The sequence below is a fragment of the Hippocampus comes genome, unplaced genomic scaffold (genome assembly GCF_001891065.2).
Source record: "Hippocampus comes isolate QL1 unplaced genomic scaffold, H_comes_QL1_v1.1 scaffold76, whole genome shotgun sequence".
Classification (NCBI taxonomy): Eukaryota; Metazoa; Chordata; class Actinopteri; order Syngnathiformes; family Syngnathidae; genus Hippocampus; species Hippocampus comes.
The window spans coordinates 3,820,188-3,835,528 of NW_017805277.1; the positions used below are offsets into that span (position 1 = coordinate 3,820,188).

The 15,341-nt window shown below is 39.9% G+C and overlaps 1 protein-coding gene across 7 annotated transcripts in view; it reads right to left on the reverse strand.

Annotated features, from left to right (window-relative positions):
* lyst (lysosomal trafficking regulator) overlaps positions 1–10,703 on the reverse strand; it is a 45,409-nt gene extending 34,706 nt beyond the window's left edge. For 4 of the 7 annotated variants that reach the window (XM_019870560.1, XM_019870557.1, XM_019870561.1 and 1 more), the window contains exons 1-2: positions 9,606–10,254; positions 2,656–2,744 (exon numbers count right to left, since the gene is read on the reverse strand). In XM_019870560.1, the coding sequence (XP_019726119.1) occupies positions 2,656–2,744; positions 9,606–9,686 (170 nt within the window). In that variant the 5' untranslated portion in view covers positions 9,687–10,254. Of the gene's footprint in view, positions 1–2,655; positions 2,745–3,911; positions 3,984–9,605; positions 10,255–10,582 lie in introns of those variants that run through there. The other 3 variants (XM_019870556.1, XM_019870559.1, XM_019870562.1) reach the window with 3 other exon arrangements.
* Positions 10,704–15,341: the final 4,638 nt, after the last annotated feature.

Sequence of the window (15,341 nt, forward strand, 5' to 3'; positions counted from 1 at the left end):
CACACACACACACACGCACACACACACACACATACACACACACACACACACACACACACACACACATCATTTTTTTGTTTTGTTTTTAAGTACAGTCACTGTAAAACATCTACACAGCCTTGTTCAAATGCCAGGGTTTGGTGATGTAAAAAAATAATATCACAGGAAACCATCCTCTCTTTCCACATATATATGTATACATATATACTGTACGTATATATGTCTCTGTCACATACACGGAGACAGAGACAGAGAGAGACTTCCAGCATCAAACTATTGTCTATCTGTCTGATTTGGACATCAGAATATACAGTCTTCGCAAGTCAACAAAAATCTGTATTTTTGTTGACTTGTAATCATTTTCAATGATTACAGCTGTAGTCCTCGTAGGGTGTGTGAAATGTAAGTTGTGGCCATGTATTGTGAGCTGCTGGCATAATGCTGAGGTGGATACCACCATCGTGTATCACAGGTCTGACAGAAGCAATATACAGAAGAAGATTAATTTATGTTCATTTTATTCACACAGTGATTTTATATTGTCACTGCCTGAAGCGCCTCCTCAGTGGCATACTCGGGTTCCATGTTTGTTTACACAAAATGGTGGGGAGTAACAGTGGCACAGTACAAGATGTGTAAAATTGTTAGCTGACTGGGACTTTGTTACACTCAAGCAGGGGAGAATCAACGGAATGATAATCCACCACATGGGAATTTCCTTGAAACGGTTCATAAAATTGTTCATAAGCAAGAGTCACAGGCATTTTGATCAGAATGTCGCAGCTGAGTTGTTTCAAGGGAAACGTGAAGCAGGAACAGACTTGCCATGTCATACTGCCAAGAGTTAACACACACCTATAATGGACAAACAGTAAACAACATATTTTCTGTCAAACATTGTAGTTTATGCCAACTGTAAAATAATGTGGTGTTAAACTTTTGAGCCAACACATGCTGAGTGGTACTTTTTTGGTCATCATGTATTCCCTATTCTACAACAGTACTAGAGTGGTTGGGAAACAGAACTAATTTCTAGCTACTCTAACAGTATAAAGTCTGTTGTTCCAACAATGCCAGGTTCATAATCAACATTCCATTTACAAAGCAGAGAAAGTGGCATTTTGCCCCTATTATTTATACGACTAAAACATATTTAAATACATAACAACAATATAGTACTGTACTAAGATTGACCATCACAGACACAACAATCATATTTATAACAATGGAGCTAATATTTTGCTCTTTTCGCGCACACATTTTCTTGCCATATCAAATGTTATTGGGAAAGACAGTTTCCTACCAGTCATCTTGTGTATATTCCAAGCTCGACTGCAGCTCGATTGCTGGCTGTATCGGCATACCTTCTCGCACGGCGACTGACTGAATTTTCTGTTCTGCCGAGCAAATTCCATTAAATTGGAATTTCAAATGGAAGCATTCCAGATTCGCAGCAGATCAGCGTATCACATGAAAGCATGTGATGTCACATGGCAAGGGGACTGGCCTTGGGAATACTGAAGAGCCTGCAATGACCCGCAGAGGACCTCTGAATAATAGAACTGTCATTCACAAAAACTGCATTTGTATTCTCCGGTACAGCTATGACGGTGGCAAGCTTTATATTGCCATGCTTTTACTTTTGCATAATCTACAAGGTGAGAGGGTTTTGGACCACAATTTAGTCATTATTCTACATATTTGCTGATCAGAAATGCAGTTGCAATTCAATCAGTTTGTCAACATATACAGTAGATAAGGAGCTTTGCTTATTCGGTGTCATCGAGAGCACACATAGCTGACAGTATTTATCTGTTTCTTTGCAAAGAAGCATACATTACACGTTACTTTTCAATTTCTGTCTTTAAAAGATAACAATCCAGAACTCAACATTTCAATACTTATTCTTGACTGATGATGTTTTTTTGTTGTTTTTTTTTTAATGGTTTGTGGTAGTTTACAATGTCTGCACTACATTATTTGCATTAGCTGAGCTAGATCAGAAAAATAGGACAACCTCTGCATACATGCAAACATGCAGTGTAATTCAACAGCACTCTCAACTACAAGAATGGCAAGGGGGACAGTTTTGATCCGGCTCTCACATCTCAAGAGTTTGGACGAGTTCATTGTTGTGGCTTATGTTGCCGAGTCCAATTGCCCGCAGCTTTTCAGCATGTTTAACAAGCACAAATTTCTCTTACACAAACATATCAAATCTCTGAAAGAAACCAAAACTTCAGAAGCACTTGAATTCCAAAATGTCCCTCGCTCCCTCATTCACGATGGAAATTTCATTTGCTGCACATCATGTCAGGAACTTGGACAACTGTTAACGTTTCTCAATTTACAGTGGAGCTCAAACAGAAGTGAATAGCCAGCTGTGTTAAGCAGCGTTAAACTTTTCAGACTAGCTTTTGATTCATGAACTTTAGAATTGTGCTCCAAATCTCTTTAACTAAGGCTTTTGATTTTGATCTGTGACACACTGAATTGCTGCACTTCCACAGTGTACTGATACCCAACCTCCCAGTGACTCAAACTCTGTTTAATTGCATACAATTACAAAATGATCATCATGGGAAAAAAAGCCCTTCCTTCATTTATTGCAAAGTACACATACCCTTGTAGGCAGGGGCTAAAAATGGCACCTACCAGAATTTCAGGGCATCTTTGGTGTGATGAGGGTGATGTTGCACATAGTGGAAGAGACAGAGGAAATTCTCTAGACTCTGGAGGCTGACCTAATGAGACACACACACACACACACACACACACACACACACACACACACACACACACACACACACACATACACACACACATACACACACATAGATAAGAAATCTGCAAGGCATCATGAGTCAAAACAATTCTATTCCCTTTAAACTACTGTACACCAAATCGCACTGTTCATTATTTTCAGTGACTGTAAAAAGTCTACACAGCATTGTTCAAATACCAGGGTTTTGTGATGTAAACAAACAAACAAAAAAAATGCCACAGTAAATAATTCGGTTCACTTAGACCAGTGATTCTTAACCTGGGGTTCGATCGAACCCCAGGGGTTCGGTGAGTCGGTCTCAGGGGTTCGACGGAGCCTCTGCCATGGAGGGTAAGACACACGCGACTCAACATGTTAATTAGTTATGACATGCCTGCTTGGCCATCACTGGCTGCAGATGATCACATGACATTGCTTGTTCAATCAGTGCTGTGGGAAATTTAGTTCGCTTCGTAGTCAACCTGCAACTGTTGTGATAGTACGTGACGTCGTACAATGAAAAATAAAAGGATACTTATCTCTTGAAATTGTATTTACTTTTTGTCTGTATTTAATAAATGCGCTTTTTTTATATCTTGAATTTATTAGAACCATCAAACCTCAAAGCGTTATTACAAGGTATTGATGTGTGTCAGTTGTTTTTCCTCATTCCCAGCTGCACGTTTTTTATTTATTTGTTATTTTTTTGCATGATGTGTTAAATATATTTCACAATTTACACTGTATGTTTGGCTCATCCCTGGGTTGAAAGGCACTGCTTCTGCACACTTCACGTTTGGCTTTTGCATGTTGGGAACATTGTACCTGTTTGGCTCTAGAAAATTATCTCAGTCCAAAAATTTGTCATTTGGAATATAGTTTTATAGATTGCACCTTTCGGGGAAAGAAATGACACGTGCCATTGCTAATTGTATTGCGCTGCTCCTCTGATTGACAGCTGTTGCTTGTAAGAAAACCAACCACGTGCTGCAGTGATGACAGCACATCAACTACGTCTGAACATGTCATGTCTCCTCGGACTCCTCAATGGGCTGGTTCCAGGAAGTTTTGTCACACAAATGTGAGGTGACAATACAGCCAGTCATTGACAAAACAAAGAACCGTTTCAAGAAAAAAATCGTCCTACTTTGTACAACGGTGTCTTGTTTAGAAGTAAGCGGGACATACAGTATTTGTGAGACTTATTTCTGCAAAGGAATCTGTGTCAACTTCCTTCCTGTATGGCAACTGTAAAGGCAAGTCATGATTATGTTATTTGGCATTCTGAGTGAGATTTAAAGAATATTTGTCTTTGTGTTTGCCAAGTTAAATATGCCTGAATCTCGAGTGCCAAATAATGAAGATGAGGATGAAGACTACGCTCGTCAGCCTCAAGGCGGGGCAGCAGGTGAGACCGCTTCATGCAATGGCGGTGGCGCGGTTAGCTGGGATGGGGTCAATGCACCAGGGGGCTGGCCTACCTTGTGCACAGACAGGGCTGACAGGAAATACTGCATTACAGGTTTTCAAAAGTGTCATCAAGTGAATAAATAATCCCTACAGTGTTACTGCACTTGTGCACTAAATCTATCATCAGTGCAATAGTTGTGGCCATGTTCTTCTAATAGGAAAAGGAAAACGAGTGGTGGAAGGTAACACCAATTTCCAGGCAGGGGTTTCTTCCCCTCCCCCCACCGCTCTCTGATGGCTTTAATCCAATTGTACAATGCTCTGTGCACCAGCCAGCAGGGATGATTGGATAACAACATTTACCAAAAGTGTTCATACATCTTGGGAAATCTTCAAGTGAAACAACTTTTGAAAATAATCAAAATGTATACTGTCTCATTTGAATTAATGACTTACTGGAAGATTCTAGCTGGCACAGTAAGTACCAGAATACACTTTTTATATTATTAAATGCGTATGTTTGGGCAAACATTTTTCATGAGAAAACACCACCAGAATATACAGAAATAATATTCTACAGTACAATCTGCTTCAAATAATTCTTTGGATTAAGTTATGCATTGCTGGGCATCCACTGCTGTGACCCGAGTCTTTACACGGGTGGTCACGGGAGGCCAAGTCATGGGAGTCTGGTGGCTGAGTCACTCAGGCTGCTCGCTCCAGACTCTCCTATGAAGCAGTCGGTATACAACATTGCAGTGAGGGGCCGAGAGGGATGTGATCCTTTCCTCGTGAGAGGGGATGAAGGAGTGCAAGTTATGTAATGTTTGTTTTTGGGGGTTTTTTCCTCATTCTTCCAGTTTGACATCCCTACTGATCTAATTTGACATTTGGGTGATGAGCGTCATGAGGAGCACCTAACGTTCTCGATTTCCTTACAAGCTATGAGTCACAGATGAGTGCACCGAGGTAAAATGTCAAGGGGTTACTTTAATAAAGCATGTTTGTCCCTTATCTTACGGTCAAACGCCGTCCAGGAAATGAAAATGTCTGCTTCAGAAAAAGAGAGATTTTTTGGGGAGGGGTCATTATGTTTTATAACAGGCTTCTCTGCATGAGTACACATCATAAACCGCAAATGTTTAAGTAGAGTACAGTCACACCATTTGATAAACAAGTGTACTGCAGATCAACTGTGGAGAGGGCTGTGGTCAGCTGCTGCCTGCCAGTAACCAAAGATCAAGACCGCGATCACTTTACCTCTGCACAGAATCATATCTGCTGGCTAAAAGCTTCAAGTTGACAAACCGGGTTGCCAAATTGATCAATTAAGAATTATTGAATAGTAGTAGTCCTTATCTTACACTGTGTTGTTAGCACGAGTCATAACAACATACTCCCAGGTGGAAAAAACAAAACAAAACAGAGACTCAACTGTAATTTGAATCTGCCTCAACACAACAACGTGATGAATTATTCAACACTTCAGGTGGTTGTTTGGAGCAGCAAGTAGGAGCTCTGGTTTAAACTGTGTGAGGAACAATGAAAGCAGATGTGAAAAAAGTCCTGTGGTCGAGCCGGAGGAAGCAAGGGATGTTACTAAGATTCTGTAAACAGTGTCACAAAGAACCAACTAAAAAGGATCACAGTCAAACCATGACAAACAACTTTTAATTGATGGAGTGTGATGATCACAAGAATGGTCACAGTCTGACTTCAGGTTTTTCATGTGTAGACTGCAGCACTAGGTTTCACCAAGTCCGCATCAAGTGTGAGCGCCTTGGTCAAGGAACTGGTACGAAATGAACCTTACATGTTTTCCATCATTCGAGACCAATCCATCTGGTGACAAATTAATGCGACAGACTCATGCGACTCAAACAGTTTGGTTGTCAAACAATGGAAGTTCACAAAAGTACATTTGACAAAAATTGGAACTGTAATTCAGAACCCGAACAAAAAGGCAGCAAAACGTTGTCAGTATTTGTATTGTATTATACTGTATAGTTCAAAGTCATTTGTTGGTTTCTGGGGCTCGTTAGAATGTATATATCCAATTGTCAGGCGACAAATTGTATTCCAAAATAATGATGAACTGAAATTACTGGATAAAAACATGTACTTTTACTTTCATCTTGTTTGTACAATTTTTGTTTTCCTCTTTGCCCTTGTAAATAACAATGACGTGACTGTTCATATCATGGCAACTCTTGGAACTAATAATTCAAATTTCATTAGAATTAATTTGGAAAATAATTTCAAAACCAGACAAAAACAAAGATCAAAACATCCACCATGAATTCACTGTGTTTGAGTTCTAAAAGTTTGACAGTATATTTCCATAACAGGTCAACAACAGTGCAAATTCTGTTTTCTCCTTATAAAATAATGCTATTTACAGAGAGACTGTTGTGAGGGCAAAAAAAAAAATTCTTCCATGAATAAGATCTTAGTGACAAAGATGGTCCCCCCCCCCAAATGCTTTTTGATTAATAACTAATACATATTTATTTCAAATGAGTGCCTTGAGCTCACACAGTCAAACAAAATGTATGGTTATATGTGAATTGAGACTGACTGCATGTACCGTAATATTTACCAACAAATGATGATCTGCAATGTGGATATCATCTATTTTAGTACAAAAAAAAAAGGTTACCGCACCAGCTCATGAAACAATTTTTGAGGTAGAGCGAGCAGAGAACAGCTTTAATCCCCAAGTATGACTGAAAATCAGGCGCTTCAAATGCTTTCCTTTGGTCTTTTGAAACAGCCTTCTGAGGTCAAATGAAATTTGGCAATCTGCTTGCAATGGAACACATTCTCATTCCTGGCCACTGGCCAGAGAAAGATCTCACTAAACGAGTCTCCGAATCAAAACGCAGCGAGATGTGGGCATGTAAAGCAGCCTTCCTCTCTGAGGAACACATTATTTGAAACTTCCTTACACTGAAGAACACACTCTTTACAGGAGAACCCTGAATCTGCAAACCCCGCGGCTAAAACAATAGTTTGTTACCAGAGTGTCAATGTCCAGTGAATGCATTGTGAAAGGGATTGTGGGTGCCAACATCAAATTCACAACCTTGTTGTGGTCTACCAACAAGACTCATTGCAGCTTCCCCTATGATTATATGGTACCAAAAAAACATCTTTTTAATGCCTCTTCTGCTTTTGTCGAAGCTGGGAATGAAAGCCACATTGGGAAACAGAGAGGAAGTCAGCATGTAGTCAGTTAAGATGCCTACTTTCACATCTACATCACAAAAATGAAACAGCGCAAATAAAATGCCAACGTCGCAGAATGAAACCCTTTAAAACAAATGTCTCCATACTTTGTTTTCTACTCCTAATAACAGTGAACTAGGACAAATAATGGTGCACTGAATGCTGTTATGTAAAATTGCTCGGAAAGCAGACGGCAAATTGGGAAGAACACAATTGCTTCAAACAAAAAACAGGAATGGAGGATTTTCGGAGAGAGTTGCCGCATCACAAGACGTCATTAAAAATGAGCATGGCAGGAAAGGCAAAGGCTCTGCCTCTGCGGTCTGACACAATCTCTTCCGGGACACTAGTTGAATTCCTATGTTTGTATTTCAAGTCTATCGTTTCCCATTTGAAAATAATGGGAATGGAAGTATTGCGGTCTATCCTGTGCCCAAAATAGATGCTACGTTGATCATCCGCTTACCCCGTACACCTCTCCCAAACCCTCCCTTTTCTCATCAGGAAAATGATAATGTATGTTGTCATTACCAATGTGTCGTTCTGTTATTATCCATAATAGCAATTATTCGTGATATTTTGTCCATATTCCATTGACTCAAATTATCCTGCTAACATTCTTTAATATTCAATAATGCCATTTGTTTGACCTTCCCCTAATAGACACCAAAATACTAGACACCTAGATAACCTTAATTGTTATCTAGACAACAATATGAAAACGATTCCGCTCATGGTGTTCATTTCTGGACGGGAATTAACTTTTTATTTTTATTTTTTAAATAATCACGAGAGCATTTGGTAAAGTCGCTACTGCCAAAGCGTTAACTTGGCAACACTAAAGGTGCTTTTGTAAACTAGTTCTCTCTGATTGAAAATATGGCATGAAAAAAAATCACCCTGACAAGTAAACCCGAATTATTAATTATTAATTAGTCGATAAAAATCAAAACCGTTGTACCATTTGCGATGGTAGAAGAAGTATGTTTTTTTTCAGTAATGTTCATTGAAGAAACATTCTTAACAGTAAAATGTATAAGTGAACCACTGTAAACACATTTTCCGAGTCTTCAATTTCATGACGAATTATACAAATGAAGCAATCCAAAGGTGAGACGCAATGCGGTTGTAACATCTGTTCTTGTTACACCAGAACAGAAGATGAACTTCTGTAGAGCAATGAAAAGTTCTAAGGGAACCTATGCCTGGTTCTTTGATCTTTAAATGCAAATAGTGACTTCCAGAAGACTGGATTTTCAGTTGAACTATTTAATGGATGCCAGAAAGATCGAGACACAGCTGTGGAGCCTTTTCTGAGAGATTATGGAAGAAGGTCTAATAGGTCCAAAATGGTTTCAACTCTCATCCTGTCTTGTCATTTTATTCACTGTGATTTCAATTTCTATCAAAATAATTTGGATGATTATTATTTCCATAATTGTTAAGCTCGAGTGACCAGGCACATTGGACAAAAGTAGTGGGACAGAGCTGAATGCTTTATTGAAGAATCAAATATTTAGGATATATAGTGTTGGCAATAGAAAACACACACACACACACACACACACACACACACACACACCGAAAAGTAAAAACACATGCAGGAAATTGTAAAACTGTACAACTTCTGGGATACCACTGTATGCGAAGGGCAACAAACAAGCAGCATTCTCGGAAGTCTCACAAATTACGACTGTAAGCAATAGGAAATGTCTGACGTGGGTTTTGTGGGAGAGGTTGCATCTTCTTACCACCGATCCAAATGAGCATATGTGCTCAAAATGGATGGATGCTTTCTCATTCATGCGTGTTGTACTAAATCCAAGTCTACTGTGTTCTAAAACTTATGTGACAATGACATACAATGTTTCAATATGTTTAAAACCTGCCTTCTTGTAGAAAATGTGAGTTTTAAGTAATCAGTGTAACTGCAAATACATGAGGAAATTCTGCAATCATAATCAACCATACAAGATCCGAAATTAAATGGATATTTAAATGGTCTTCGGTAAACGGAATATGCTTGCAAAGTAAACTAAATAATCTCATGTGCCCCACAGCGATACGCATCACCACAATGTTAGGAAGATTTACTCCAGGAAACTTGCCCAGGCTAAGAGTACTCAAATGCAAAGAAAGCGTCACAATTTAAGAGACTGTTCTATTCTAGATGAGTTGAGTGTGGTGCACTGTGCAGCGCTACCTGCAGATCCGCTCCTTGAAGCCGACAGTCCATGTACTTTTCCCACGCATAGGACAAGTTGCTTTGCCCTGGACTGGCCATATCATCCACCCCTGCGGGTAAAACCCCAATCAAGGTGCTGAGGAAACCAGGAGTGATGAAACGAACATTCCCAGTTCTTCCAAAGTTCTTCGACTAGCGGCGACCGAATCCCCAAATGATCTCTCGAGTCGTTCATAGCATATTCATGCTTCACTGCGCTGCCTTTTCACCCCCACTTTTTCATTCAGCATCTGCAGAGGTACCACATGACGCTTAGTTACTTAGGCCTAGCTGACAAAGGTATTCACAGCACAGCAGGTAGACGCGTTTGTATCTGGATCGGCAACTTGCTACACACTGGATCATGAACAAAACAACACCGATATGAAGGTTTAAACTAGCGAACTGGGTAGCTAGCTGGGCTAGCTGATATGTGACAGGAGCTGGTGATAAATTGTAAACATTATAGCAGCTGATTTCCGCTCTGGTCATGTTTTCAAAATAAACTATTTCTCTTTTTGGAACTCGCCTCCCACCCATGTTTTGCAATTAGATCTCAAATAGGTACGAAATACATGTCAACCTAACTGGTATTTTGATCAAACTAAAGATGTTGTTTGAAGAAGTGTTCAACACGTTCACTTATGACGTTTAAGTTGAAATTTCTTTTGTGACAGTGGTCGAATCTGTTCTCACTCACTTGGCCAAACTACGGTGAATGGGAAAAACTGAGTCTTCTATGTCCAACCATAATATATACTGTATTTAAAGTAACAGCCGCTGTGCATAATGAGCAGTGCTTTCTAATACCCCGCGTCCAAATACATGGTAATATAATTCTGCACAGCCGCATGCTAATGGTAATGGCATCGTACTGTTTGTATGGCAGCTGTCAACACAGTTCGTGTAGCGTTAAATCTGGGTCGCGAATTATTTGCCTTCACGGAAATACCAACAGAGTTCGGATGTCCTATCTTCATGCATCATGTCAAATTCGAAATAGGATGACATTGTTTCCACATATTGCTTTTTTCCTCCGATCATTAAAGCAAGCTACTGTACTGCTAGCATCACACACTGATACCCTGTTTAGTACTGCGAGGCAAAACTTCCCCGCATGACGGCATGACGGCGGGCAATGTATAGCTAACACGCCTTATCCTCATGTCTTATTATTTCACATAATGTATTTTATGATTTTATGAAACAATGCTCTTGGGGAACCATAACTACTCAGGTCATAATGATGTTTTAAAATGTTCAACGATCTATTGAATATCAGAAACAATCACCGGGTAATTTGAATGAAACCAAACAACTGTACTATATACTGTAGTAAAATGATAACATGATAATGAAATATTATAGTACGTCTATGCTTGACGATACAGTGTACACTAAAAGACAACTTCCGCCAGGAAGAGCTCGAAGAAGTGGCTGGGGAGAGGGAAGTCTGGGCTTCCCTCCGAAAGCCGATACGAGCAGACCCCGGATAAGCGGTGGAAAATGGATAGATGGATGGTCTATGCTTGAAGGACCTGGACGCCTTTAATAGTCTTATTGGTGATTATCGCTCGAGACAAAATTCAGGGGAATCTAGTAAATCGTAAAGTCTCTGTTGTTGTGTCTCATTGGGTGACGCAAAATTAATTCCCAAATAAATCAAGTCGTGCTGTAATATGGTGCATTCGTGTACTCTGTAAATTGTTAAATCAGAACGTGCAAATAATATCCAACACAAGGTCTGTTTAAAATCTGTGCTTTATAAATTTATATGCTTTGCCGACGCACCGCTCACAAAAAGTTGGGTACAGTATTGGGTTTTCGGATCAAATTTCAGGAAGAACCTAAATGCACGATGACCTTTATAGATGAACTTTCTCTAAAATTTTGAGTGCCCAACTGTTTAAACAACAGCAAAATTCACAACAGATTATTTAAACTAATTAGAATTGGTATTAAAATAATCCTCATCATCTTCCTGTTACATTTTGTCATGAGACCAAGACAACAACGCTGAACAACTGATCGACTGTACCTCGCTATTGTGAGGCTTCAAACGGGATGTTCTTAGAGGGAAGTAGCCACTGAGTTTAGAGCAGAGGTGTCAAACATACGGCCCGCGGGCCGGAACCGGCCCGCAAGTAGGTTCAATCAGGCCCGCAGGATAATGTAAAAGTGAAAAAAATGCATTAAAGACACAGAATTAATATTTTTAATCAGGTGCAATTCATTGAGTATCCGCAAGGGGACACTGTTTTGATCAGAGAAGAAGACAACAGCAGCCTCAGTCTGTCACTGAGACAGACCCATGACAGCAGACGCTATCAATAGCACTCTCACATTTACACATTTAATAGCACTCTCCTTAGTTTGTAAGGTGTAGGCAGGGATTACATTTAGATTTTATATGCACGTGTAAATGCTTTAAAACTTGCTTTCTTTATGACTCTTGTTTAATCTTAAAGTGCATTACTATATTTTTCAATACCAATTACTTGTTAAAGTTTGTACAATCAGTGGGATCAGTTGCAATGCATATATGTGAATGATAAAAGTAAATTGCACATTTGTCGAAGGAAATGTAAGGTGCTTCATGAAATGTTTTGTAAAAGATATGGTCATTAAATTTCAACATTTTCCTAATGTTCTTGTGCTTCTTTATACCAAAACAAAGGAAAGACATATTGTTTTGGTTATTTACCGCAAAGTATTGTATCATTTTAATGGTCCGGCCCACTTGACATCTACCGAGGCCGTATGTGGCCCACCATGTGAAATGAGTTTGACACCCCTGGTTTAGAGTGTCACAGAGCGTCATTTGTAGTTTGTAACAGATACAGAGAGCCGTCCTTGGAAACTGCACGAAAAAATACTGTTGTGAATTCTTTTTTTTTGGTTCGAGAACAGCAGAATGTGCAAAAAAAAAACCCTTGAATATGTGCATTCAAAAGTTTAGGTTATAGTGAATTTTGAATTTCATCTCAAAGACGAATTTTCCTAACCTTTATTTATAGTGTCGAGCGGGGTGCCCAAGTTCAGTCCTCGAGAGCCTCTCTCCATTCTGTTTTACACGTTTCCCTCCTCCAACACACCCGATTCAAATGATCAGTCACGTTATCAAACAGGCTTCTGCAAAGTTTGCTGATGAGCTGGACACTTGAGGACCAGACTTGGGCAGCCCGGGTCTAGAGCGTCATATGTATAGTTTAATAAGCATGTGGCTTCATGAGAGGGGCACAACACGTATACTGTACTGTATATTACATAATTAGTTATAGTACAATATAGTTGAGTTGTACATCATGACAAAAACACAAAGAAAACTAATTGTGACCGCTCTAATTGTACTTTATGATTCGCCCAACGATTGTTGTTGTAATGTACCCTACTAAACACAAGAGGTCACTGTCTTGACACTAAAGACACGGACGGACAAGGCAAACGAACCTGTTAGAAAAACCTTTTTATTTTTTTGCTGCCCACCATGTAAACTCATCCCACAACGCTTGTACAGGGTCTTCAGTCATTTCTAACAATACGAATACAAACAAGGCACAACCAACAGGAGATGGTGTCATGTGTTACTCTAACGTATTTCACATTAAATTACTAATACTTTTGAGTTGTATTCTCAGTTTATGTGCACTCAGGAAAAAAATGTCAAAATAATAGTGTTCATATTTACAATTCTGTTGGGATTTTATAATGTAAAAATGCAGATAATAATAGCAATGAGGAATAAAAGGCACAGTAAATTCACCTCAGTGGCATTTTCAGCAGTTACAACCCAGTAACGCCGAGTGGCTCCTAATTAGCTGCCACGTCTCAATATTCGCTGTCTCTTTCCACACAGCCCACGCCAACTGCGCTGTCAGGACACTTGCAGGAGCGACCGTTAGGTGTTGCTAGGCAGAGGTGTGTACAGCCGCCGTTGTTCACTGCACAGTAGTTTTGTCCTGGAGATGGAAGCATATAGAAAACTAACTGAAAAAGGCTGAATCTTAGTATTAATGCTAAGTCCAGTGAATTTACACTGTTTATTCCTCTGTTGATTAATGTGCACGGTCCCAATGAAATAAATAGATGTAGGAGGGCCCTTTTAAACTTGCATAGCAGGGAGCGACAGGAAACAGCCTCTTCGTAGTTTGTTTTGCAGACATATACACGCTTACAGAAAACACATAGCTAACAGCAGATGTTGAAAGCCCTCCCACTGGTCTGCACATTCCCCGGCTTCACGCATGCAGCCTTATCTAGAAGGGAGGATGAGGCCTAAGGCTGTTATGTGTTCAGTCATATTCTCACTCAGTGATGGATGCACACATTATCTTGCGTTGAGGTCAAAGAGACAAGCTACACTTTTTTATGGTCATAAAGCAATTTTGGAATGTGTCAAAGAAGGCGCAGTGCTCATAAAAAAAAAAAAAAAAAAAGCGGGATTCATTGAAGGATAGATTAAAGGCCTGACTTGTGGAAAACCCATAAAAGTACAAAGGTCAGATCCTTTCTAAGAATGGCTTTTGAGAAGGACAGAAATCGTAAGGTGACACTGAGCAGGAAACGAAGTATGGTCACTTAACATTGGACAGAATAAATGTCAACATTAATCCATATTGCAATCATTACTTTTACCTGAAGGACATTGGGCGTAGGCTGTGGTGATCCCATATAGCTTGGAGCGTTTCTGAGGCTGAAACTCGTCAGATTCCCTGCCAGTATAGCGGTCCACTGCGACCACAGCATCCCTGTTGTAAATAATACAAGAAGTGAGCAATTCAATACTCACAGAGACGAGAAACTCCTCCAAGTGAGTAGTCTGTGTGTTTTGTGTAAAATCTGTCAAGAGTGACTAAGTGTGGGCAGATGGGACTGGCAGAGTTTGTTGATGTCTAACTGTGGAAGCGTCTACCTTCCCCCAACTGAGGTGGAGAAATTGCAAGCAGCTGCCACTTTTTCGGATGCCTGTCCACATGCACACAAACAGACATCCCAACCCCCGCCGATCTGACACCATCCAAACACAGAAATTGAACCACATGGAGGAAAAAGCCAGACAGTATCAAGCTGAGAGTGTCCCGATAGGGAAACCATTAAGGCTTCATGCCTTTCAATGCTGTTGTAGGGCAGCCTCACAAGTTGAATGCCTCGAGAGGTGTAAAATTTGCTTTTTCACCAAAAGTTGGTCTGCATCTGAGGGTCAAACTGCCGTTAATGTCGATGTCACATGAGACTCCAGTGAAATGAGCATTTGGAATAATAACTCCATCAGTGCAACCACTTTAGCAAGGTATACCAAAATGCCAAGTGGCACTTGTCTCTCTCTGTCCTGGCTAAAGTGAAAACAAACCACATTGCATTTAGTGAAGAGACCGATACACGCAGTAATTTTTCACTGAGGTGTTCGAGTCCTTGTTCCTCACCCACTCCACAAAGTCACGCGTGATTACATGCTTTATTGATTTGAAGTTTTAACACACACCCTTGGTGACTTTTTTCAACTTAATGTGTATGACAGTTAAAGAAGTCACATGTATTTTTTTGGGGGCACATTTAAAACACTCAAGTTAATAAAAGGTCTCTGACATTCTTTTTGTCAACATACACAAAGGACCAAAAATGCCATTTAATCCACACATCACAGTGTGTATTGGTGCGGATTTTACGTGCGATTTTATCACATTACAACTTTTGTAACCATGACGACTGGGAAGG